This window comes from Panulirus ornatus, chromosome 50 (assembly GCF_036320965.1).
Source record: "Panulirus ornatus isolate Po-2019 chromosome 50, ASM3632096v1, whole genome shotgun sequence".
Taxonomy (NCBI): domain Eukaryota; kingdom Metazoa; phylum Arthropoda; class Malacostraca; order Decapoda; family Palinuridae; genus Panulirus; species Panulirus ornatus.
Window position 1 is genome coordinate 29,800,318 of NC_092273.1, and position 24,396 is coordinate 29,824,713.

A 24,396-nucleotide genomic window follows, 5' to 3' on the forward strand; every position below is an offset into this window, starting at 1 on the left:
TATTGCAGTGGAATTTATTAAAAAAGGGGGTGACTGTATTGTTGACTGGTTGGTAAGGTTATTTAATGTATGTATGACTCATGGTGAGGTGCCTGAGGATTGGCGGAATGCATGCATAGTGCCATTGTACAAAGACAAAGGGGATAAGATTGAGTGCTCAAATTATAGAGGTATAAGTTTGTTGAGTATTCCTGGTAAATTATATGGGAGGGTATTGATTGAGAGGGTGAAGGCATGTACAGAGCATCAGATTGGGGAAGAGCAGTGTGGTTTCAGAAGTGGTAGAGGATGTGTGGATCAGGTGTTTGCTTTGAAGAATGTATGTGAGAAATACTTAGAAAAGCAAATTGATTTGTATGTAGCATTTATGGATCTGGAGAAGGCATATGATAGAGTTGATAGAGATGCTCTGTGGAAGGTATTAAGAATATATGGTGTGGGAGGAAAGTTGTTAGAAGCAGTGAAAAGTTTTTATCGAGGATGTAAGGCATGTGTACGTGTAGGAAGAGAGGAAAGTGATTGGTTCTCAGTGAATGTAGGTTTGCGGCAGGGGTGTGTGATGTCTCCATGGTTGTTTAATTTGTTTATGGATGGGGTTGTTAGGGAGGTAAATGCAAGTTTTGGAAAGAGGGGCAAGTATGAAGTCTGTTGGGGATGAGAGAGCTTGGGAAGTGAGTCAGTTGTTGTTCGCTGATGATACAGCGCTGGTGGCTGATTCATGTGAGAAACTGCAGAAGCTGGTGACTGAGTTTGGTAAAGTGTGTGGAAGAAGAAAGTTAAGAGTAAATGTGAATAAGAGCAAGGTTATTAGGTACAGTAGGGTTGAGGGTTAAGTCAATTGGGAGGTGAGTTTGAATGGAGAAAAACTGGAGGAAGTGAAGTGTTTTAGATATCTGGGAGTGGATCTGGCAGCGGATGGAACCATGGAAGCGGAAGTGGATCATAGGGTGGGGGAGGGGGCGAAAATTCTGGGAGCCTTGAAGAATGTGTGGAAGTCGAGAACATTATCTCGGAAAGCAAAAATGGGTATGTTTGAAGGAATAGTGGTTCCAACAATGTTGTATGGTTGCGAGGCGTGGGCTATGGATAGAGTTGTGCGCAGGAGGATGGATGTGCTGGAAATGAGATGTTTGAGGACAATGTGTGGTGTGAGGTGGTTTGATCGAGTGAGTAACGTAAGGGTAAGAGAGATATGTGGAAATAAAAAGAGCGTGGTTGAGAGAGCAGAAGAGGGTGTTTTGAAGTGGTTTGGGCACATGGAGAGAATGAGTGAGGAAAGATTGACCAAGAGGATATATGTGTCGGAGGTGGAGGGAACGAGGAGAAGAGGGAGACCAAATTGGAGGTGGAAAGATGGAGTGAAAAAGATTTTGTGTGATCGGGGCCTGAACATGCAGGAGGGTGAAAGGAGGGCAAGGAATAGAGTGAATTGGAGCGATGTGGTATACCGGGGTTGACGTGCTGTCAGTGGATTGAATCAGGGCATGTGAAGCGTCTGGGGTAAACCATGGAAAGCTGTGTAGGTATGTATATTTGCGTGTGTGGACGTATGTATATACATGTGTAGGGGGGGGGGGGTTGGGCCATTTCTTTCGTCTGTTTCCTTGCGCTTACCTCGCAAACGCGGGAGACAGCGACAAAGTATAATGAATAAATAAATAATATTGTTTAAAGGTCATTCAGTGAAGGATTATATAAAGTACTTATACAATTTACATAATCCATTTCTCAAGTTGGTCAAACTCTCACCATTGTGGTAAAACTCCGCAAACTGTTGGCGACCAGGTATGTCGACTCACCTTCCAGGGGCTGGACATGGCTGCGACTCGTTGGTTTAGCTGCCTCATTGTACACTTCATCCGCGCAGAAATTATTATATAAGACCTTACTCATGAGATGGAGTGAGGCGAACTTCATTGGAGGCAGCAGTGTGTCACCGAGCGAGCCATGGCAAGCAACTGTGCGAGATGGGTAAACACAGGGCGCTGGGGGACGCCAGCCACCACGAAGCACTTGTACAGTTCAATGACAATGCCGTTATTTCATGACACAGACGCACACACACTGGGACGTGGTTCACCATACACTGGGACTACTGATCCCCGGTTCATTGTAGTTAACGGGGCACAGGGAGGAATGGTAGGGGTGTCATCTCGAGGTTATCTGCCCGAAAGACTCGAACCTTTCCGGCGTCATCTACCCCCAGCGGCTATCGGCGTCAAGAGCAGCTCGCTACTGGAGCGGCAGGAAAGTCCTCAGCTGTGGTGGAGGGAGGGAGGGTGTGTGGTGGTGTGTGGTGTGAGTATGTGTGCTGCTCGCTCCTTTATGAATACCTTCCTTTTGAGGTAGTGTCCCGGGATTGATTTACGCTGCTAATAGTTGCTTCATAACGCCACACTGTGGGAAATTGATGATTGTGTGTATATAGTATAAATCCTGATATTATATTATTCTGAGAGGGTCTGATATTCGTAAGTATTGATTACGTTTGGATAATGATCAAGGGCTAAGCAAAGGTGGTGTTGGTGTTGCTGTACAAGGTTAGTGGGGGGCACAGTGTGACCGGTCGATATTCTCGCTCGTTATGATAATCCAATTTCAAGGTGATGATCGAAAACCCTCGGTCCAGTGATCAGCGTGCTGAACTGGACTCTCATTATGAATGATTTTATGCCGCATAATTTGCTAGTAATTGGTGACAATTACACGCAACCCTCAATATCACAACTGAGTTACGTTCAACTGACTCCAATATCACACCCGGCTGACTACAGACGCTCTTTGCGCCGTGGCAGGAATAAACTTTCTTTAAGCAGGCTCGAATACCCAACCAACAAAACTATTTTACGAAATGTTGTTTGATTTGTTTATGGACGATGTGGTTAAGGAGGTAAATGCAAGAGTTTTGGAGAGAGGGTCAATATGCTGTCTGTTGGGGATGAGAGGGCCTGGGAAGTGAGTCAGTTGTTATTCGCTGATGATACAGCGATGGTGGCTGAATCGAGTGAGAAACTGCATAAGTTGGTGACTGAGTTTGGAAAAGTGTGTGAAAGGAGAAAATTGAGAGTAGATATGAATAAGAGCAAGGTTATTAGCTTCAGTAGGGTTAAGGAACAAGTTAACTGGGATGTAAATTTGAATGAAGAAGAATTGGAGGAAGTGGAGTGTTTTAGATATCTTGGAGTGGACATGGCAGCGAATGGAACCATGGAGGCACAAGTGAGTCACAGGGTGGGGGGAGGGGGCGAAGGTTCTGGGAGCAATGAAGAATATGTGAAAGGCGAGAACGTTATCGTGGAGAGCAAAAATAGGTATGTTTGAAGGATTAGTAGTTCCAACAATGTTAAATGGTTGCGAGGCATGGGCTATAGATGGGATTGCACGGAGGAGGGTGGATGTGTTGCAGATGAAATATTTGAGGACAGACAATATGTGGGTTGAGGTGGTTTGATCGAGTAAGTAATGAAAGGGTAAGAGAGATGTGTGGAAATAAAAAGTGTGGTTGAGAGAGCAGAAGAAGGTGTGTTGAAATGGTTTGGCCATGAAAGAATGAATGAGGAAAGATTGACAAATAGGATATATGTGTCAGAGGTGGAAGGAATGAGGAGAAGCGGGAGATTAAATTGGAGGTGGAAGGATGGAGTGAAAAAAATTTGAGCGATGGGGTTCTGAACATACAAGAGGGTATGAGGCGTGCAAGGAATAAAGTGAATTGGAACGTTGTGGTATACCGGGTTCGACGTGCTGTCAATGGACTGAAACAGGGCATGTGAAACGTCTTGGGTAAACCATGGAAAGTTCTGTGGGGCCTGGATGTGGAAAGGGAGCTGTGGTTTCGGTGCATTACACATGAAAGCTAGAGCTGAGTGTGAACGAATGTGGCCTTTGTTGTCTGTTTTCCTGGCGCTATCACGCTGAAGCGAGGGGTAGCGATGCTATTTCCTGTGGGGCGGGGTAGCGACAGGAATGGATGAAGGCAGGCAAATATGAATATGTACATGTGTATATATGTATATGTCTGTGAATGTGTATGTATATGTATGTATATGTTGATATGTATATGTGCGTGTATGGGCGTTATGTATATGTATGTGTATATGAGTGGATGGGCCATTCTTCGTCTGTTTCCTGGAGCTACCACGCAAGACGCGGGAAACAGCGATTAAGTATGATGAATGAAATATATATATATATATATATATATATATATATATATATATATATATATATATATATATATATATATATATATATATATATATATATATATATGTTCCCTGGGGATAGGGGAGAAAGAATACTTCCCACGAATTCCCTGCGTGTCGTAGAAGGCGACTAAAAGGGAAGGGAGCGGGGGGCTGGAAATCCTCCCCTCTCGTTTTTTTTTTTCCAAAAGAAAGAACAGAGAAGAGGTCCAGGTGAGGATATTCCCTCAAAGGCCCAGTCCTCTGTTCTTAACGCTACCTCGCTATCGCGGGAAATAGCGAATAGTATGAAAAAAAATATATATATATATATATATATATATATATATATATATATATGAGGTGCCTGAGGATTGGCGGAATGCGTGCATAGTGCCATTGTACAAAGGCAAAGGGGATAAGAGTGAGTGCTCAAATTACAGAGGTATAAGTTTGTTGAGTATTCCTGGTAAATTATATGGGAGGGTATTGATTGAGAGGGTGAAGGCATGTATAGAGCATCAGATCGGGGAAGAGCAGTGTGGTTTCAGAAGTGGTAGAGGATGTGTGGATCAGGTGTTTGCTTTGAAGAATGTATGTGAGAAATACTTAGAAAAGCAAATTGATTTGTATGTACCATTTATGGATCTGGAGAAGGCATATGATAGAGTTGATAGAGATGCTCTGTGGAAGGTATTAAGAATATACGGTGTGGGAGGAAAGTTGTTAGAAGCAGTGAAAAGTTTTTATCGAGGATGTAAGGCATGTGTACGTGTAGGAAAAGAGGAAAGTGATTGGTTCTCAGTGAATGTAGGTTTGCGGCAGGGGTGTGTGATGTCTCCATGGTTGTTTAATTTGTTTATGGATGGGGTTGTTAGGGAGGTAAATGCAAGAGTTTTGGAAAGAGGGGCAAGTATGAAGTCTGTTGGGGATGAGAGAGCTTGGGAAGTGAGTCAGTTGTTGTTCGCTGATGATACAGCGCTGGTGGCTGATTCATGTGAGAAACTGCAGAAGCTGGTGACTGAGTTTGGTAAAGTGTGTGGAAGAAGAAAGTTAAGAGTAAATGTGAATAAGAGCAAGGTTATTAGGTACAGTAGGGTTGAGGGTCAAGTCAATTGGGAGGTGAGTTTGAATGAAGAAAAACTGGAGGAAGTGAAGTGTTTTAGATATCTGGGAGTGGATCTGGCAGCGGATGGAACCATGGAAGCGGAAGTGGATCATAGGGTGGGGGAGGGGGCGAAAATTCTGGGGGCCTTGAAGAATGTGTGGAAGTCGAGAACATTATCTCGGAAAGCAAAAATGGGTATGTTTGAAGGAATAGTGGTTCCAATAATGTTGTATGGTTGCGAGGCGTGGGCTATGGATAGAGTTGTGCGCAGGAGGATGGATGTGCTGGAAATGAGATGTTTGAGGACAATGTGTGGTGTGAGGTGGTTTGATCGAGTGAGTAACGTAAGGGTAAGAGAGATGTGTGGAAATAAAAAGAGCGTGGTTGAGAGAGCAGAAGAGGGTGTTTTGAAGTGGTTTGGGCACATGGAGAGAATGAGTGAGGAAAGATTGACCAAGAGGATATATGTGTCGGAGGTGGAGGGAACGAGGAGAAGAGGGAGACCAAATTGGAGGTGGAAAGATGGAGTGAAAAAGATTTTGTGTGATCGGGGCCTGAACATGCAGGAGGGTGAAAGGAGGGCAAGGAATAGAGTGAATTGGAGCGATGTGGTATACCGGGGTTGACGTGCTGTCAGTGGATTGAATCGGGGCATGTGAAGCGTCTGGGGTAAACCATGGAAAGCTGTGTAGGTATGTATATTTGCGTGTGTGGACGTATGTATATACATGTGTATGGGGGGGGGGTTGGGCCATTTCTTTCGTCTGTTTCCTTGCGCTACCTCGCAAACGCGGGAGACAGCGACAAAGTATAATAAATATAAATAAAATAAATAAATATATATATATATATATATATATATATATATATATATATATATATATTTTTTTTTTTTTCTTTCATACTATTCGCCATTTCCCGCATTAGCGAGGTAGCGTTGAGAACAGAGGACTAGGCCCTTGAGGGAATATCCTCACCTGGGCCCCTTCTCTGTTCCCTCTTTTGGAAAATTAAAAAAAAAAGTGAGAGGGGAGGATTTCCAGACCCCCGCTCCCTCCCCTTTTAGTCGCATTCTACGACACGCAGGGAATACGTGGGAAGTATTATTTCTCCCCTATCCCCAGGGATATATATATATATATATATATATATATATATATATATATATATATATATATATATATATATATATATATATATATATATATATATATATATATATATATATATATATATATATATATATATATATATATATATATATATATATATATATATATATATATATATATATATATATATATATATATATATATATATATATATATATATATATATATATATATATATATATATATATATATATATATATATATGAGTCCATGAGGAAATGACACACGATAATTTCTCAAGTGCACTTTCGTGTCATAATCACTTCATCAGGGGGAGATACAAGAAAGAAATATTACAGTCAGTTGATATTTCATTCTTGTATCTCCCCTGATGATGTGCACTTGGGAACATGTGTTTCATTTCCCCTGTGGACTCGTAGGAAAATGCTTGATCACGTGCTCAGTTGTGATCCTTTTTGAAATAAGATTAAAAGTGGATAGATTGAGTCTGCTTTACCACGTTTATTTACTAAGAGCAGATGATTAAAGAATAGTTATACGAAAGCAAAATTAGATTTATGTGTGTTGGATCACCAAACCGGAAATCATATATGCCTCTATATCTCACACTCTCCTATATGCCCCTATCTCACTCTCACCTATATGTTCCTATCTCACACTCTCTCCTATATGTCCTTACCTCACAATCTCCAGTATGTCCCGATCTCACAATCTCCTATATGTCCCTATCTCACACTCTCTCCTATATGTCCTTACCTCACAATCTCCAGTATGTCCCGATCTCACAATCTCCTATATGTCCCTATCTCACACTCTCTCCTATATGTTCCTATCTCATACTCTCCTATATGTTCCTATCTCATACTCTCCTATATGTTCCTATCTCATACTCTCCTATATGTTCCTATCTCATACTCTCCTATATGTTCCTATCTCATACTCTCCTATATGTTCCTATCTCATACTCTCCTATATGTTCCTATCTCATACTCTCCTATATGTTCCTATCTCATACTCTCCTATATATTCCTATCTCATACTCTCCTATATGTTCCTATCTCATACTCTCCTATATGTTCCTATCTCATACTCTCCTATATGTTCCTATCTCATACTCTCCTATATGTTCCTATCTCATACTCTCCTATATGTTCCTATCTCATACTCTCCTATATGTTCCTATCTCATACTCTCCTATATGTTCCTATCTCATACTCTCCTATATGTTCCTATCTTATACTCTCCTATATGTTCCTATCTCATACTCTCCTATATGTTCCTATCTTATACTCTCCTATATGTTCCTATCTCATACTCTCCTATATATTCCTATCTCATACTCTCCTATATGTTCCTATCTCATACTCTCCTATATGTTCCTATCTTATACTCTCCTATATGTTCCTATCTCATACTCTCCTATATGTTCCTATCTCATACTCTCCTATATGTTCCTATCTTATACTCTCCTATATGTTCCTATCTCATACTCTCCTATATGTTCCTATCTCATACTCTCCTATATGTTCCTATCTCATACTCTCCTATATGTTCCTATATCATACTCTCCTATATATTCCTATCTCATACTCTCCTATATGTTCCTATCTCATACTCTCCTATATGTTCCTATCTCATACTCTCCTATATGTTCCTATCTCATACTCCCCTATATGTTCCTATCTCATACTCTCCTATATGTTCCTATCTCATACTCTCCTATATGTTCCTGTCTCATACTCTCCTATATGTTCCTATCTTATACTCTCCTTATATAGGCTTCAATTCTCCCTTAAGGTCAGAAAACACTGAGCCATGTGATCTAGTTTATTTACACTCAAACGTTAACGGCATCTGATCGGGAAACGTTGCCGGCTCACCGATACTGAAACGTTGAACGATTGTACACAAAGAAAACGTTGATGGTTTTGTTCCAAACTCAGACATGGCAGACTTCCAGAATTGATACTTTGCTGTGTCTCACCTACGCTGAAACGTTAGCTCCCATTTCCGAAACGTTTCTGACTCAGAGAAAAATGTTGCCGGGTGTCGCTTCGAAAACGTTGTTTGGCTTATTCTTCCTGAAACGTTGCTTGTTTACCCAAACGTTGCTGACTTCCATTACGGAAATGTTGAAGGCTTACCCATATTGCAACGTTGCTAACTCGCATTAAGGAAACACTGCTGACTGTGTCGGCTTAGTATGAAACGTTGCTGGCTTACTCATGCAGAAATGTTGCTGGCTTACTCATGTAGAAACGTTGCTGACTTTCTCGTACAAAACCGTTGCTGGCTTATCGATGCAGAAACGTTGCTGGCTTACCTGTGCCGCAATGTTTTTAGCTCACCCTTACGTAAACGTTGTTTGCTTACCCTTAAGTGAAAAATGTTACTGATTCACCCCATACGTGGAAAACGTTGCTGGCTCACTCCATACGTGGAAAACGTTGCTGGCTCACCCCATACGTGGAAAACGTTATTGGCTCATCCCATACGTGGAAAACGTTACTGGCTCACCCCATACGTGGAAAACGTTACTGGCTCACCCCATACGTGGAAAACGTTACTGGCTCACTCCATACGTGTAAAACGTTACTGGCTTACCTCATGCGTGGCAAACATTTCCAGCTTACACCATGCGTGGCAAACATCGCTGGCTCATCCCATGGATGGAAAACGTTGCTGACGTCCCATATACGTGGTAAACGTTGCCAGCTTACCTCATGCACGGTGGGGGAAAACGTTGCCAGCTTACCTCATGCACGGTGGGGGAAAACGTTGCCAGCTTACCCCATGCACGGTGGGGAAAACGTTGGCAGCTTACCCCATGCACGGTGGGGAAAACGTTGGCAGCTTACCTCATGCACGGTGGGGAAAACGTTGGCAGCTTACCCCATTCCGTGAGCTGGAGTTTGCGCACGGCCTGTCGCCAACGTGCCTTCATTTTCATCATTGGTACAACGTAGACAGTGAAGCTCTCTGGTGCAGTGCCACCCCTCCCTCGCCACGGCCTGGGTCACTGCCGCCTGTGTCACTGTCGTACGACGCCTGACACTGCCTGCCCGGGCTGGTGACACTTGCATGGCTCGGGCACCTTTCTCCCTCACAGGCCAGGGCGCGTCTCCGTCAGCGCTGAAGGTGTGGTTCGTCTCCGTCAGCGCTGAAGGTGTGGTTCGTCTCCGTCAGCGCTGAAGGTGTGGTTCGTCTCCGTCAGCGCTGAAGGTGTGGTTCGTCTCCGTCAGCGCTGAAGGTGTGGTTCGTCTCCGTCAGCGCTGAAGGTGTGGTTCGCCTCCGTCAGCGCTGAAGGTGTGGTTCGCCTCCGTCAGCGCTGAAGGTGTGGTTCGTCTCCGTCAGCGATGAAGGTGTGGTTCGTCTCCGTCAGCGCTGAAGGTGTGGTTCGTCTCCGTCAGCGCTGAAGGTGTGGTTCGTCTCCGTCAGCGCTGAAGGTGTGGTTCGCCTCCGTCAGCGCTGAAGGTGTGGTTCGTCTCCGTCAGCGCTGAAGGTGTGGTTCGTCTCCGTCAGCGCTGAAGGTGTGGTTCGTCTCCGTCAGCGCTGAAGGTGTGGTTCGTCTCCGTCAGCGCTGAAGGTGTGGTTTTCGAGGAGTGTCATCAGCAGCAGGTGATGGTGTTCTTAAAGCCTGCTCTTTTCCCTCCCTCCGTCAGTGGCGCTTGACGGCTCTGTGGCCACCTTCATCCGAGACCCTTGCCAGCGTCCGACACTCTCGCCCGACACTTGCCTTGCGTCCTCGACACTTTTAAGAGACACTTACATGATCGTGTGAGGCATCTCAAGGCACTTACATGACTTACATGACTTTCGACGCTTCTGCGGGTACTTACATGGTCATGTGGCACTTATAACATGTTTCTCTTACTTACATAGGAACACCACTAACACTTTTGTGAGTCTCTGACACCATCTGTGGCCCTAGCTCACTTACGGCACTTTTGATAGCACTTCAGAGGCCCCGGGACACATGTATCTCTCAAATGGTCCTTTGGCACTTTTACTTACACTTACATGGCTCCCTCGCACTTTTGTCGGTACTTATACAGTTCTCTCGCAACTTTACCAGCACTTATGTGGTCGTGCAGCACACTGCAGCCAGCACTTATAACTTTTGTAACACTTATCATTCCGGGACACACAAGGTCAGGTGCTCTTCCCATCGCTCGTAAAGTGGGTCAGTTCTGGAGAGCCCTCGTTGACCGCGAGTCAGGTCTGGAGAGCCCTCGTTGACCGCGAGTAAGGCCTGGAGAGCCCTCGTTGACCGCGAGTCAGTTTTGAAGAGCCCTCGTTGACCGCGAGTCAGTTCTGAAGAGCCCTCGTTGACCGCTAATTAGTTCTGGTGAGCCGTCATTGACCGCAAGTAAGTACCAGAGAGCCCTCGTTGACCCCTGGTTCACTTCTGGACAGCCCTCGTTGACCGCGAGTCACTTGTGAAGAGTCCTCGTTCGTCGTGGGTCAGTCCTCGAGAGCTTTCATTGACCACAAGTGTCAGGTGCCCAGGTCGCTGGGCTACTCTCCCTCAAGTCTCCAAGTATACTGAAGACGGAGCATCAGGCGCCAAGGGCGGGGGCGCTGTCGATCCACAAGTGACAGCTCGTTTTCTTCTTGTCCAAAAAGGACAACTCGTTTTCTTCTTGTTTAGTAATAACTACTTGTTTTCTTCCTGTAAGAAATAACCACTCGTTTTCTTTCTGTTCAAAAATAACTACTCGTTTTCTTCCCGTTCAAAAATGACTACTTGTTTTGTTCCTGTTCAAAAAGAACCACTCGTTTTCTTCTTCAAAGATAACCACTTGTTTTCTTCCTTTTCAAAAATAACTACTTATGTTCTTCCTGTTAAAAATAACTACTCGTTTTCTTCCTGTTCAAAAATAACCCCTCGTGTCCTTCTTGTAAAAAGAACACTCGTTTTCTTGTAAAATATTACCATTCGTTTTCTATTTAAAAAAACAACTCGTTTTCTTTGTGTCAAGAATAACCACTCGTTTTCATCAGGTCAAAAATAACCACTTGTTTTCATCCTGTCAAAAATAACTACTAGTTTTCTTCTTGTCAAAATAACAACTCGTTTTCTTCCTTTCAAAAATAACCATTCGTTTTCTTCCTGTCAAAATTAACCACTCGTTTTCTTCCGTTAAAAGCAACCACTCGTTTTCTTCCTGGGGTTTATTGAAACCAACATCTGGATCTCTTCGTCTCTAGGCAGTGCCTCACAATTACCAGAACCCTGGAAAAAAGAACACAAAATAGTAAATTAAATTTTTTGAATTTTAAAATTGTTTTTGAACCCTGGAAAAAAAGAATGGTAAATTCATTTTTGAAATTCTGAATTTTTTTTTTGAGCCCTGCAAAAGAGAACAGAAAATAGTAAATAAATTTTTTGAAATTTTGAAATTGTTTTTGAATCCTGAAAGAATAACAAAATAGTAAACTAAGTTTTTTGATTTTCTAATTGTTTTTGAACCCTGGAAAAAAAGAACAAAATAGTAAATTGAATTTTTGAAATTTGAATTTTTGTTGAACCCTAAAAAAAGATGAAATTTTTGAAATTTTTACTTTTCTTTTTAACCCTAGGGAAAAAGAAAAAAAATTAGATTTTTTAAGTTTTAATTTTTTTCTGGTGTAAAGTAACTTTGTTTCAGCGGATGATTACATAGTTTTCAAACTATTTTTAGCGGGGTAAAGTGGGCCCAAAATACGCCTGGCTAACCTAACTATTCCCTCGACATTTTGCATCAGATCTGCAATATGTTATGGTCTTATATCACGTCCAGTCCACCATGACCAAAGGAGAATGTAAGATTAGTTCCGGGAAATGTGATGTGTGAATTAGATCGTGTAATGTAACATAATACGTCTAAATGTATTTCCTATTTTCTTCATTTTAAGCATATCTCTTGCAAGGTATACTAGAAGGGTTATGTGTGCAGTATGAGAGTGTCTCGGGTGTGAGTGTGTGTGTGTGTGTGTGTGTGTGTGTGGTGTGTGTGTGTGTGTGTGTGTGTGTGTGTGTGGTGTGTGTGTGTGTGTGTGTGTGTGGTGTGTGTGTGTGGTGTGTGTGTGGTGTGTGTGTGTGTGTGTGTGTGTGTGTGTGTCGTGTGTGTGTGTGTGTGTGTGTGTGTGTGTGTGTGTGTGTGGTATGTGTGTGTGTGTGTGTGTGTGTGTGTTTGTTTGTGTGTGTGTGTGTGTGTGTGTGTGTGTGTGTGTGTGTGTGTGGTGTGTGTGTGGTGTGTGTGTGTGTGTGTGTGTGTGTGTGTGTGTGGTATGTGTGTGTGTATGTGTGTGTGTGTGTGTGTGTGTGTGTGTGTGTGTGTGTGTGGTGTGTGTGTGGTGTGTGTGTGTGTGTGTGTGTGTGTGTGTGTGTGTGTGTGTGTGTGTGTGTGGTGTGTGTGTATGTGTGTGTGTGTGTGTGTGTGTGTGTGTGTGTGTGTGTGTGTGTGTGTGTGTGTGTGTGTGTGTGTGTGTGGTGTGTGTGTGTGTGTGTGTGTGTGTGTGTGTGTGTGTGTGTGTGTGTGTGTGTGTATGTGTGTGTGTGTGTGTGTGTGTGTGGTGTGTGTGTGTGTGTGTGTGTGTGTGTGTGTGTGTGTGGGTGTGTATTTCTCTGTTTGTGCTGTACTGGGGAGGTGTTTGGCTACATCGTGAGGCACCGTCACTTGAACGTACACTCGATCATCCACTGCTGTAAGTTTGGTGTGGTGTCGTGTCCACACTGGCCAGTTCGTGTGCCTCGGTCCCTCACGACGACCCTTGTACTCTGACGCTGCCTTTTGTATCAAGGGGTTTATTCTGGCCTCAGGATTGTCTGTCTTTTCATCCATTGAGAGAAGTATTCACTTTTGACGTCATGAAATTAGTTTGAAAACAACCCCTTACCCTAACCCATATCTTTACCTTTACCTATACCCTTACCCATACCAATACCTTTACCCTTACCCTCACCCTTACCCTTATCCATACCTTTACCCATACCCTTACCTTACAGTTACCTATAGCCTTACCCATACCCTTACCCATACCTTTACCTTACCCTTACCCATACCCTTACCTATACCCTTACCCATACCCTTATCCATACCCATACCCTTACCCATACCTTTACCTTTACCCATACCCTTACCCTTACCCATACCCTTACCCTTACCCATATCCTTACCCATACCCATACCCTTATCCATACCCATACCCTTACCCATACCTTTACCTTTACCTATACCCTTAACCTTACCCGTACCCTTAACCTTACCAATATCCTTACCCATACCCATACCCTTACCCTTACCTATACTCTTACCCATACCCATACCCTTACCCTTTGCTTTACAGTGATGTAAACCTCTACGGCGTCCAGCCTCATCTTTCCTTGATTTTGGTACCAGCGTTCTTGTCCTCCTCTGGACCTTCTCTATAAGCTCTTTGTGCTTTTCTTTTGTGAATCACATACTAGATTTAAGAAGCTTTTGAGAAGAAATTGCTGGGTAGTTTGTTATCTATCTATTTGAATGCTATTCTGATTTTCAGCTAACTGGCAGTTTGTCTCCACAGTTCTTCTAAGGTGGGACTCGAGCGACAGGTCAGGTATAGTGTCTCAGGAAGTCCCTCTCATACACTGAGACTCTGCAGCTTATTTTCTGGTTGATAATGTTCGCATTTAGGCCTTATTTCAGCGTGTGTCAACCTCATTACTTTGCAATATCTCATTCTGAATCAACAGTTTATCATACCAATTCGGGAATTTGTCTAGGTCCCCTTGTAAAACGATGCAATCCTCCTCAATTCTTTACTTTTTCCATGAGTTTTGCATCTTCCGCAAATACAGGTGTAAGAACAGTCCATCTGACGCGTCGGTTACATAGCTCAAGAAGAGCAGTGGATCCAGAACTGAGCCCTGCAGTATGCCACTGTTGAACCCAACCCATTATGAGAGGTTAATTGTCTGGCCATCGAAGGATTCGTAATCTTATTTCTGCCTGAAGATCAAGCTACCTTACCCAACTCTTATGTATGTCAGCGTCAAATGCTTTCTGACATTCTAGATGTTCTCACCGCACTCAGTCTGCTCTCTTGCCTAAATCGGAGCTCACTCTCTCGTACAAGTCTAAGAGGTTTGTTACTTATGGTCTCTCTCTGAACCCGTGTTGTCTCCCCCATACGTAAAGTCTTCTGTACAAGTAGTTATCCATTTGCATGTCTAAGAGACCCGTCTGTAGGTCAGTGCAACGTCCCGTTCTCCTTTCTTAGTGACAGATATGACCTCTGTCCTCCTCCAATCCCTTGGCACTTTACCTTCCTCCAGCGACGTCGTGAACACCACTACAAGCTGCTTCTCAAGCGTAGCTGCAAACTTCTTCAACAAGTTTGGCAAAATGTCAGCAAACTGTCTTATATATGGGTCAAGGCCTTCAGTAATCTGTGGTGTGTGTGTGTGTGTGTGTGTGTGTGTGTGTGTGTGTGTGTGTGTGTGTGTGTGTGTGTGTGTGTGTGTGTGTGTGTGTGTGTGTGTGTGTGTGTGTGTGTGTGTGTGTGTGTGTGTGTGTGTGTGTTTATATACACTCATACCTGCACAGGGAAGCTGGGCTACTGTTGAGAACTCGAAAAAAAAGAGAAAATTCCCCACTGTATGTGCTCAGACGTCCTTGCATGCGCCCCGTGCATGGTGGTGCATATGAGTCAGGTGTGGGACGTGCGAGTCGAGTTCGTGGCCTCTCACGCAATCGATGGCCAGCGACGCACTTTCTGGGAAAGCCGTTGTCTAACTTACAGAAAAACACCACCACCACCACATCCTGCTGGCCACTACCGCTGCTAGCGGAGACGTATATGTTTTTTTTTTTTTTTTCATATACGTTGGCCCATTTCAGCGTTAGCGAGGTAGCGCCTGTCATGTGTAATGCATGGTAACCACAGCTCCTTATCTACATCCAGGCCCTACAGACCTTTCCGTGGTTTTCCCTGACCAGTTTTCCATTGACAGCACGTCGTGCCCTGTATACCACATTGTTCCAGTGCGCTCTATCCCATGCACACCTCACGTTTTCTGAATCTTCTGGCGTAAAGTCAGGTGTTGGTGTTGTTGGGCAAGAACTAAGGAAATCATAGCACTACTGCTGAAGCAGGAGTTGTGGCAGTGTGAAATAGTGTAAGCAAGTGAGCTCCAGAATGATGTGGGTAAAAAGGAAAATGAATTCCAAGAGATGGGTGATGATGAGTGCTCATGCAGCCGGCCGCGAGAAGGAATATGATGAGGGTAAGTGTTTTAGGAGCAGCTGAGTGAATGTGTTAGTAGTTTTGATGTAAGAAAAAGGGTGTTAGTGATGGTTGCTTAAAATTCGAGAATGAATAATGTGGCAATTAGAAATATAACTAGAGGACATGGGGTATTGTGAGGTGAATAGAAATACTGAACAGCTTGTGACTATGCCATTGAGAATACCTTGTGTAAAAAAGAGGGATATGAATAAGTATCATGGGTGAATAACAGAGGTGATAGGAGGACATTACTGGATTGCATACTAATCGACAGGCGAGCGAAGGAGACATTTGGATATGAATGTGTTCAGAGGGGCAGCTGGTGGGATGTCTGATCGATACCTAGTGGAGACAGGGGTAAAAATTTGTAGAGGTTTTCGGGAAAGAGGAAATGATATGAGTTAGAAGAGGATGATGAAAGTAAATAAGTTTGGAAAAGAAACTTGTGGGAAGAAATACCAGGAGAGATTGAGTATAGAATGGTAAAAGGCGAGAGTAAAAGAGGGTATAGGGGTGGATGAGGAATGAGAGAGATATAAGCAAACATGTGCGAAGGAAGTGTGTGGTATGCGGAAGGTAGAAGGTGGGCAGGTAAGAAAAGGTAGTGAGAGGTGGGATGACGAAGTAGAGTTACTAGTAAAAGAGAAGAGAGAGATATATTGGCGGTACTTGAAGGAAAGGGATGCGAATGTTTGGGAGATGTACAAGAGAAAGCGGTTGAAGGTCGGGAGAAAAGCGCAGTTTGGAAGAGGGCAAATGAGAGCTCGGGTGAACGAGTATTAGCAAACTTCAGGGAGAATGAAACGCTTTGGAAGCAGGATAATGGCACAAGAAGAACAAGAAAACAAATGGGAACATCGGTGAAGTGGGCAAATGGGGAAGAGGTCACAGGTAATGATGAGGTAAGGAAGAAATAGAGTGAGTATTTTGAATTTTGAAGGATTGTTGAATGTGTTCCATGATAGGTGACAGACGTAGGGTGTTTTGGTCGGGGAGGAACGTGAATCTCCAGTTCAATTTCCCCTCATTCACTCCGAATTCCAGACCATTTCAGAACATTCTTCAGCTCTCTTGTCATACTCTTCTTATTAACGCATATCTCTCTTACCCTGTCATTCTTAGTAGATCATTTGTCCTCACTCCACATTTTGTCCTCAAACATTCATTTTCAACACATCACTCTCTTCCTAGATTCGAGCTAGCAGCTCATGCATCACAAAGCCGTTAGTGCAACTAAATCTTCAAATACACTTGCTGTGGCCCTCCCGGATAATGACCTCTCTTTCCACACATTCCTCAGTGCTCGCAGAACCTTCGCCCCCTCACCCACTCTGTGACTTACCTCAGCTCCCGTGGCTCCATTCGTTACCATATCCACTCCCAGGTATCTTTAATACTTCACTTTCTTCAGGTTTTCTCCATTCAAAGTCAGACCCCAACTAATCTGTCTCTTTGCACTGCTCCTATTCAAGTTTACTTTCAACTTTCTCCATCACACACCTTCCCAAACTCAGACAGCAGCATCTGCAGTTTCTCATTTAAGTCTTCTATCAACAAACAACAGCAAACAACAACTGACTCACCTTCTAGACCTCCCCCACTACAATCAGACTCCATATCTGCCCCTCTCTCACCAGCCAGTCCATAAACAAATTAGATGGCCGTGGTGACACCACACACCCACTGCCGCAGACCATCGTCCACCTGGAACCACTCACCCTCCTCTCTACCTACTCGCACACACACACCTTATTGCTTTTGGTGGTTTTCCTCCCACACCACATATATGTAATACCTTCTACAGAGCATCTCTCTGATCCTCATAATACGCTTTCTCCAGATCCAATGATGCCACATACAAATCCTTCTGTTCTCTAAGTATTTTTCACGCACATTCGTGAAAGAAGACACCTAATCCCCACTCCTCTACCCCTCCTGAAACCACAATGTTCTCCCCTAGTCTGATGCTCTGTACATGCCAGCGCCCTCTCACTCACCACTCTTTCATACAACTGAACCAGGTACATTCAGCAGACTTGCTTTTCATAATTTCCAACACTAACCTTTGTACGCATGGTTTTTGTACAATAGCACCATTTTTCCTACTCACCCATGTACACTGACCACATATACCCTGGCGTGAGGACTCTCCCTCCCTGGGAAGTAATTACTGGAGCAGCGGCAGCATAACGCAGCAGTTGCTGTGTGGGGTTATTCCCAGTTACCCGTCCTTTTTTTCAGCGTACTACAGAAGTTCTTCATTGTTTCGATTCTCTGGACTTCATGAACACCACATGTCCTTCAATTATACCCTCAGCTGCCACAATACTCGCCTATTGCATTCAGGTCATCCATCAAAACCGCTGGCACATCCATTAGTCTTCCCCAAACACTCGCCTTTCTTTGTCAGTCATTTCATGGCCTGGTACCTAAGCACTAATAATCACCCTCCTCACTTAATCCACTTTGTTTCCACGTCATGCTTGGGCTTGCTTACCTACACTTTCGCCCGTTGTTACAACTCTTCCTTCAGTAGTAGTACTACCCCATCCGTACCTCTTCCCCTCGCACTATCCGCTGATTTTACCCCTAAGACGTTCTCAAACCATACTTTCCCCTTCGTTACCTTTGATCTTCGTTTCACTCAGGGTCAGACCATCCAGGTTCCTTTCCTCAGACTTACTATCTCTCATTTGTCCTCATGTTACATAGTTTTTCACAACACGAACATCCCAGCCTGAGCCCTCGAAAAGGTGACCACACCCATCAGGGGGACCTGACGTCATAAGGTGTAGTGGTGTGAGAGTGTGTGGGGAGGGTGTAGGGCAGTTGGGCAGTGTTTAGTGTGTCAGTTATAACAGTTGCATCCACATGAAGAGTCTTGAGATATATTGAATCGGTGTCTCAGATGTTATAAGGCATGGGTGATGTTTGAGCATAGGCAAGAAAGCGTAACTCGTATATGTCTTGGGAGTATGATTTCAAATAGGTGTATATGTCAGATGTGATGTTGTTGAAGAATAAGTTTGAAAGGTTGTTGTTTTGTAGTTGTCGCGTCGTTTCGGTGTGTGTATGTTTTATCACTGTTGTGTTTGTTGGGGTTAGGAAAAATCTGTGAGAAGTGGTTGCTGAAGTGTGAGGGAAGAGGTCAGCTTTTTATGTCCTTTGGAGGTGGCTGCTTAATTATGGATTAGTATGGATGTCAGGAGTCGAGTGGTGTGGCGGAGAATGGAGGGAGTACCAGGCTTATGGAGGTGGTATTGTACTGTATTGTATTGTATTGTATTGTATTGTATTGTATTGTATTGTATTGTATTGTATTGTATTGTATTGTATTGTATTGTATTGTAGCATTTGAGTGTTTGTGGTAGTTAGGCTCTCTCTCTCTCTCTCTCTCTCTCTCTCTCTCTCTCTCTCTCTCTCTCTCTCTCTCTCTCTCTCTCTCTCTCTCTCTCTGTTTGTCTGTCTGTCTGTCTGTCTGTCTCTCTCTCTCTCTCTCTGTTTGTCTGTCTGTCTGTCTGTCTGTCTGTCTGTCTGTCTGTCTCTCTCTCTCTCTCTCTCTCTCTCTCTCTCTCTCTCTCTCTCTCTCTCTCTCTCTCTCTCTCTCTCTCTCTCTCTCTCTCTCTCTCTATATATATATATATATATATATAATTTTTTTTTCTTACATAATCTCCATTTCCCGCATTATCGAGTTAGTGTTAAGAACAGAGGATTGAGCCTAAGAGGAAATATCCTCACTTAGCCCCTTCTTTGTTCCTTCTTTTGGAAAATTAAAAACGGAAAGGGAGGATTTCCAGCCCCCAGCTCCTTCCCCTTTTAGTCGCTTTCTACGACATGTAAGGAATACGTGGGAAGTATTTTTTCTCCACTATCCCAGGGTTATATATATATATATATATATATATATATATATATATATATATATATATATATATATATATATATATATATATATATATATATATATATATATATATATATATATATATATATATATATATATATATATATATATATATATATATATATATCTTGATTAGCGTTTGCCAATATCTGACTAAAGAAATGGATTTCGCGGAAGCATTCAGACGTTGCTGAAGGAGATGGTGTGTGTTGGGCGTCAAACAGTAGCTCACAACCAAGTTATTGACGCGACAGTGTAAGCTCAGAATCAGATTATCAGTGTTCGTTGTGCATAGCGTACTCGTAGAACTATAGCTCCACAGTGCAAGTAACTATAACTGCGAATGGTGCCACAAACCTGGAGGCGAAGTGATAGGGAAATGAAAGTAAAGTGATTGATATTGTAAAAGATCTGTTGGTAAGTATATGAAACACCTTATCAGAGTCACAGATCATATGGAAACAGGAAACACCAACATATGCAAGTGAATACAGTATGTCTCCCTCCTCAGTCATACCCCCATCATCTTCACTACACCACCAGACTCATCTTCACTACACCTGTGATAGATCACCCTCGACGAACGCATCTTCACTACACTACTGTACACTAGTGGCCCTCGCAAAGCCTGGCCATTCTGGGTCAGGTCAAAGGCCACGGTTAGGGTGCTGATTGGTGGATGGGAAAAAGTGAGTTTAGAGACAGAATTAAGGAGGAGGCTGGCGAGAGACGACAGGTGTCTCTACCTTACGGAGGGAGACATGATTGGTTGAGATAACAGACCACAAGGTGAGCGGGTTCTGTAGAGGGAGATGTTTGGAATTAGCTCTTGAGCACGACGCTACGATCCTTGAGCATGACAGTACGACCCTTAAGCACAACGCTGTGATCCTTGAGCAAGCACGACGGTACGATCCTTGAGCACGGTGGTACGATTCTTGAGCACGACGGTACGATCCTTGAGCACGACGGTACGACCCTTGACCACTACGTTACGACCCTTGACCACGTCAGTACGATCCTTGACCACGACGATACGAACCTTGACCACGACAGTACGACCTTTGACCACGACGGTACGACCCTGGACCACGTCAGTGCGACCCTTGACCACGAGATACGACCCTTGACCACGTCAGTACGGCCTTTGACCACGACGGTACGACCCTTGACCACGTCAGTACGATCCTTGACCAAGACGATACGAACCTTGACCTCGACAGTACGACCTTTGACCACGACGGTACGACCCTTGACCACGTCAGTACGATCTTTGACCACGACGATACGAACCTTGACCACGACAGTACGACCTTTGACCACGACGGTACGACCCTTGACCACGTCAGTGCGACCCTTGACCACGAGATACGACCCTTGACCACGTCAGTACGACCTTTGACCACGACGGTACGACCCTTGACCACGTCAGTACGATCCTTGACCACGACGATACGATCCTTGACCTCGACAGTACGACCTTTGACCACAACGGTACGACCCTTGAGCACGACGGCGCAACCCTTGACCACGTCGGTACGACCCTTGAGCACGACGGCACGAGTGGTCGTGGCGTCGTGCTCAGGGGATTAAACCCTTTCCCTGGTGCATGACGCCTGCCATGCGTAAGGAGGACGCTCATTAACTAGGCGCGAACATGAAGCAAATATCTGAACTCAATTGTGTAGTTTGTCATGCACGTGGCGGCCATGACCCAGGGGGGCTGCCTGGGAGGAGGCCTTGGTGCATGACGCCTCCCCGCCGACCTAGGCTCGTGTGTGTGTGTGTGTGTGTGTGTGTGTGTGTCGTATGTCTATACGTATAATTAATTATCAGTAAATTATAAAGACATGGTGGCACACACACACACACACACACACACACACACCTCCCCCAGCGTCTCAAAACAAAGGCGGGCGGTGCCCTCTGGCATGAAGACTCTGCCTGCCTGGGAAGTAATTACTGGAGCAGCGCGGGGCGACATAACGCGCGCCACCTGTTGTGTAGTGTGTACACACCTGGCCCCAGGCGGCCATGTTGTACCTTGCCTGGTGAGACAATAACAGACCATCAGCTGACGCCTGTTTACTCCACCAGACCTGCTGACGTCACGTCTAAGGACAAGGAAGGCAATGGACCGTGTTAAGACAAGGTGGCCAATTGTCTCTGTGTTAAGACAAGGTGGCCAATTGTCTCTGTGTTAAGACAAGGTGGCCAATTGTCTCTGTGTTAAGACAAGGTGGCCAATTGTCTCTGTGTTAAGACAAGGTGGCCAATTGTCTCTGTGTTAAGACAAGGTGGCCAATTGTCTCTGTGTTAAGACAAGGTGGCCAGTTGTCTCTGTGTTAAGACAAGTTGGCCAATTGACTCTGTGTTACGACAAGGTGGCCAATTGTCTCTGTGTTAAGACAAGGTGGCCAATTGACTCTGTGTTAAGACAAGGTGGCCAATTGACCATGTGTTAAGACAAGGTGGCCAATTGACCCTGTCTCAAGACAAGGTGGTCAATTGACTCTGTGTTAAGACAAGGTGGCCAATTGACTCTGTGTTAAGACAAGGTGGCCAATTGACCCTGTGTAAGACAAGGTGGCCAATTGACTCTGTGTTAAGACAAGGTGGCCAATTGACTCTGTGTTAAGACAAGGTGGCCAATTGACCCTGTGTTAAGACAAGGTGGCCAATTGACCCTGTGTTAAGACAAGGTGGCCAGCTGGCTCTGTGTTAAGACAAGGTGGCCAATTGACCTGTGTTAAGACAAGGTGGCCAATTGACCCTGTGTTAAGACAAGGTGGCCAATTGACCTGTGTTAAGACAAGGTGGCCAATTGACTCTGTGTTAAGACAAGGTGGCCAATTGACTCTGTGTTAAGACAAGGTGGCCAATTGACTCTGTGTTAAGACAAGGAGGCCAATTGACCCTGTGTTAAGACAAGGTGGCCAATTGACTCTGTGTTAAGACAAGGAGGCCAATTGACCCTGTGTTAAGACAAGGTGGCCAATTGACTCTGTGTTAAGACAAGGAGGCCAATTGACTCTGTGTTAAGACAAGGTGGCCAATTGACCCTGTGTTAAGACAAGGTGGCCAATTGACTCTGTGTTAAGACAAGGTGGCCAATTGACTCTGTGTTAAGACAAGGAGGCCAATTGACCCTGTGTTAAGACAAGGAGGCCAATTGACCCTGTGTTAAGACAAGGAGGCCAATTGACTCTGTGTTAAGACAAGGAGGCCAATTGACCCTGTGTTAAGACAAGGTGGCCAATTGACTCTGTGTTAAGACAAGGTGGCCAATTGACTCTGTGTTAAGACAAGGTGGCCAATTGACCTGTGTTAAGACAAGGAGGCCAATTGACCCTGTGTTAAGACAAGGTGGCCAATTGACTCTGTGTTAAGACAAGGAGGCCAATTGACTCTGTGTTAAGACAAGGTGGCCAATTGACCCTGTGTTAAGACAAGGTGGCCAATTGACCCTGTGTTAAGACAAGGTGGCCAATTGACTCTGTGTTAAGACAAGGTGGCCAATTGACCCTGTGTTAAGACAAGGTGGCCAATTGACTCTGTGTTAAGACAAGGAGGCCAATTGACTATGTGTTAAGACAAGGTGGCCAATTGACTCTGTGTTACGACAAGGTGGCCAATCGACTGTGTTAAGACAAGGTGGCCAATTGACTCTGTGTTAAGACAAGGTGGCCAATTGACTGTGTTAAGACAAGGTGGCCAATTGACTCTGCGTTAAGACAAGGAGGCCAATTGACTCTGTGTTAAGACAAGGTGGCCAATTGACCCTGTGTTAAGACAAGGTGGCCAATTGACCCTGTGTCAAGACAAGGTGGTCAATTGACTCTGTGTTAAGACAAGGTGGCCAATTGACTCTGTGTTGAGACAAGGTGGCCAATTGACCCTGTGTCAAGACAAGGTGGCCAGTTGACCCTGTGTTAAGACAAGGTGGCCAATTGACCCTGTGTTAAGACAAGGTGGCTATTGACCCTGTGTTAAGACAAGGTGGCCAATTGACTCAGTGTTAAGACAAGGAGGCCAATTGACCCTGTGTTATAGCAGGGAGGCCAATTGACCCTGTGTTAAGACAAGGTGGTCAATTGACTGTGTTAAGACAAGGTGGCTAATTGACTCTGTGTTAAGACAAGGAGGCCAATTGACTCTGTGTTAAGACAAGGAGGCCAATTGACTCTGTGTTAAGACAAGGTGGCCAATTGATTCTTTGTTAAGACAAGGTGGCCAATTGACCCTGTGTTAAGACAAGGAGGCCAATTGACCCTGTGTTAAGACAAGGTGGCCAATTGACTATGTGTTAAGACAAGGAGGCCAATTGACCCTGTGTTAAGACAAGGTGGCCAATTGACTCTGTGTTAAGACAAGAAGGCCAATTGACTCTTTGTTAAGACAAGGTGGCCAATTGACCCTGTGTTAAGACAAGGTGGCCAATTGACCCTGTCTCAAGACAAGGTGGTCAATTGACTCTGTGTTAAGACAAGGTGGCCAATTGACCCTGTGTTAAGACAAGGTGGCCAATTGACTCTGTGTTAAGACAAGGAGGCCAATTGACTATGTGTTAAGACAAGGTGGCCAATTGACTCTGTGTTAAGACAAGGTGGCCAATCGACCTGTGTTAAGACAAGGTGGCCAATTGACTCTGTGTTAAGACAAGGTGGCCAATTGACTGTGTTAAGACAAGGTGGCCAATTGACTCTGCGTTAAGAAAAGGAGGCCAATTGACTCTGTGTTAAGACAAGGTGGCCAATTGACCCTGTGTCAAGACAAGGTGGCCAATTGACCCTGTGTCAAGACAAGGTG

The 24,396-nt window shown here is 44.3% G+C and overlaps 1 protein-coding gene across 1 annotated transcript in view; it reads right to left on the bottom strand.

Moving 5' to 3' along the window:
- LOC139764703 (arrestin domain-containing protein 17-like) overlaps positions 1 to 24,396 on the bottom strand; it is a 395,778-nt gene that overhangs the window by 270,303 nt on the left and 101,079 nt on the right. The window contains exon 2 of the mRNA XM_071691592.1: positions 9,318 to 11,661. Coding sequence (XP_071547693.1) covers positions 9,318 to 9,378 — 61 coding nt within the window. The 5' untranslated portion in view covers positions 9,379 to 11,661. The remainder of the gene's footprint in view (positions 1 to 9,317; positions 11,662 to 24,396) is intronic.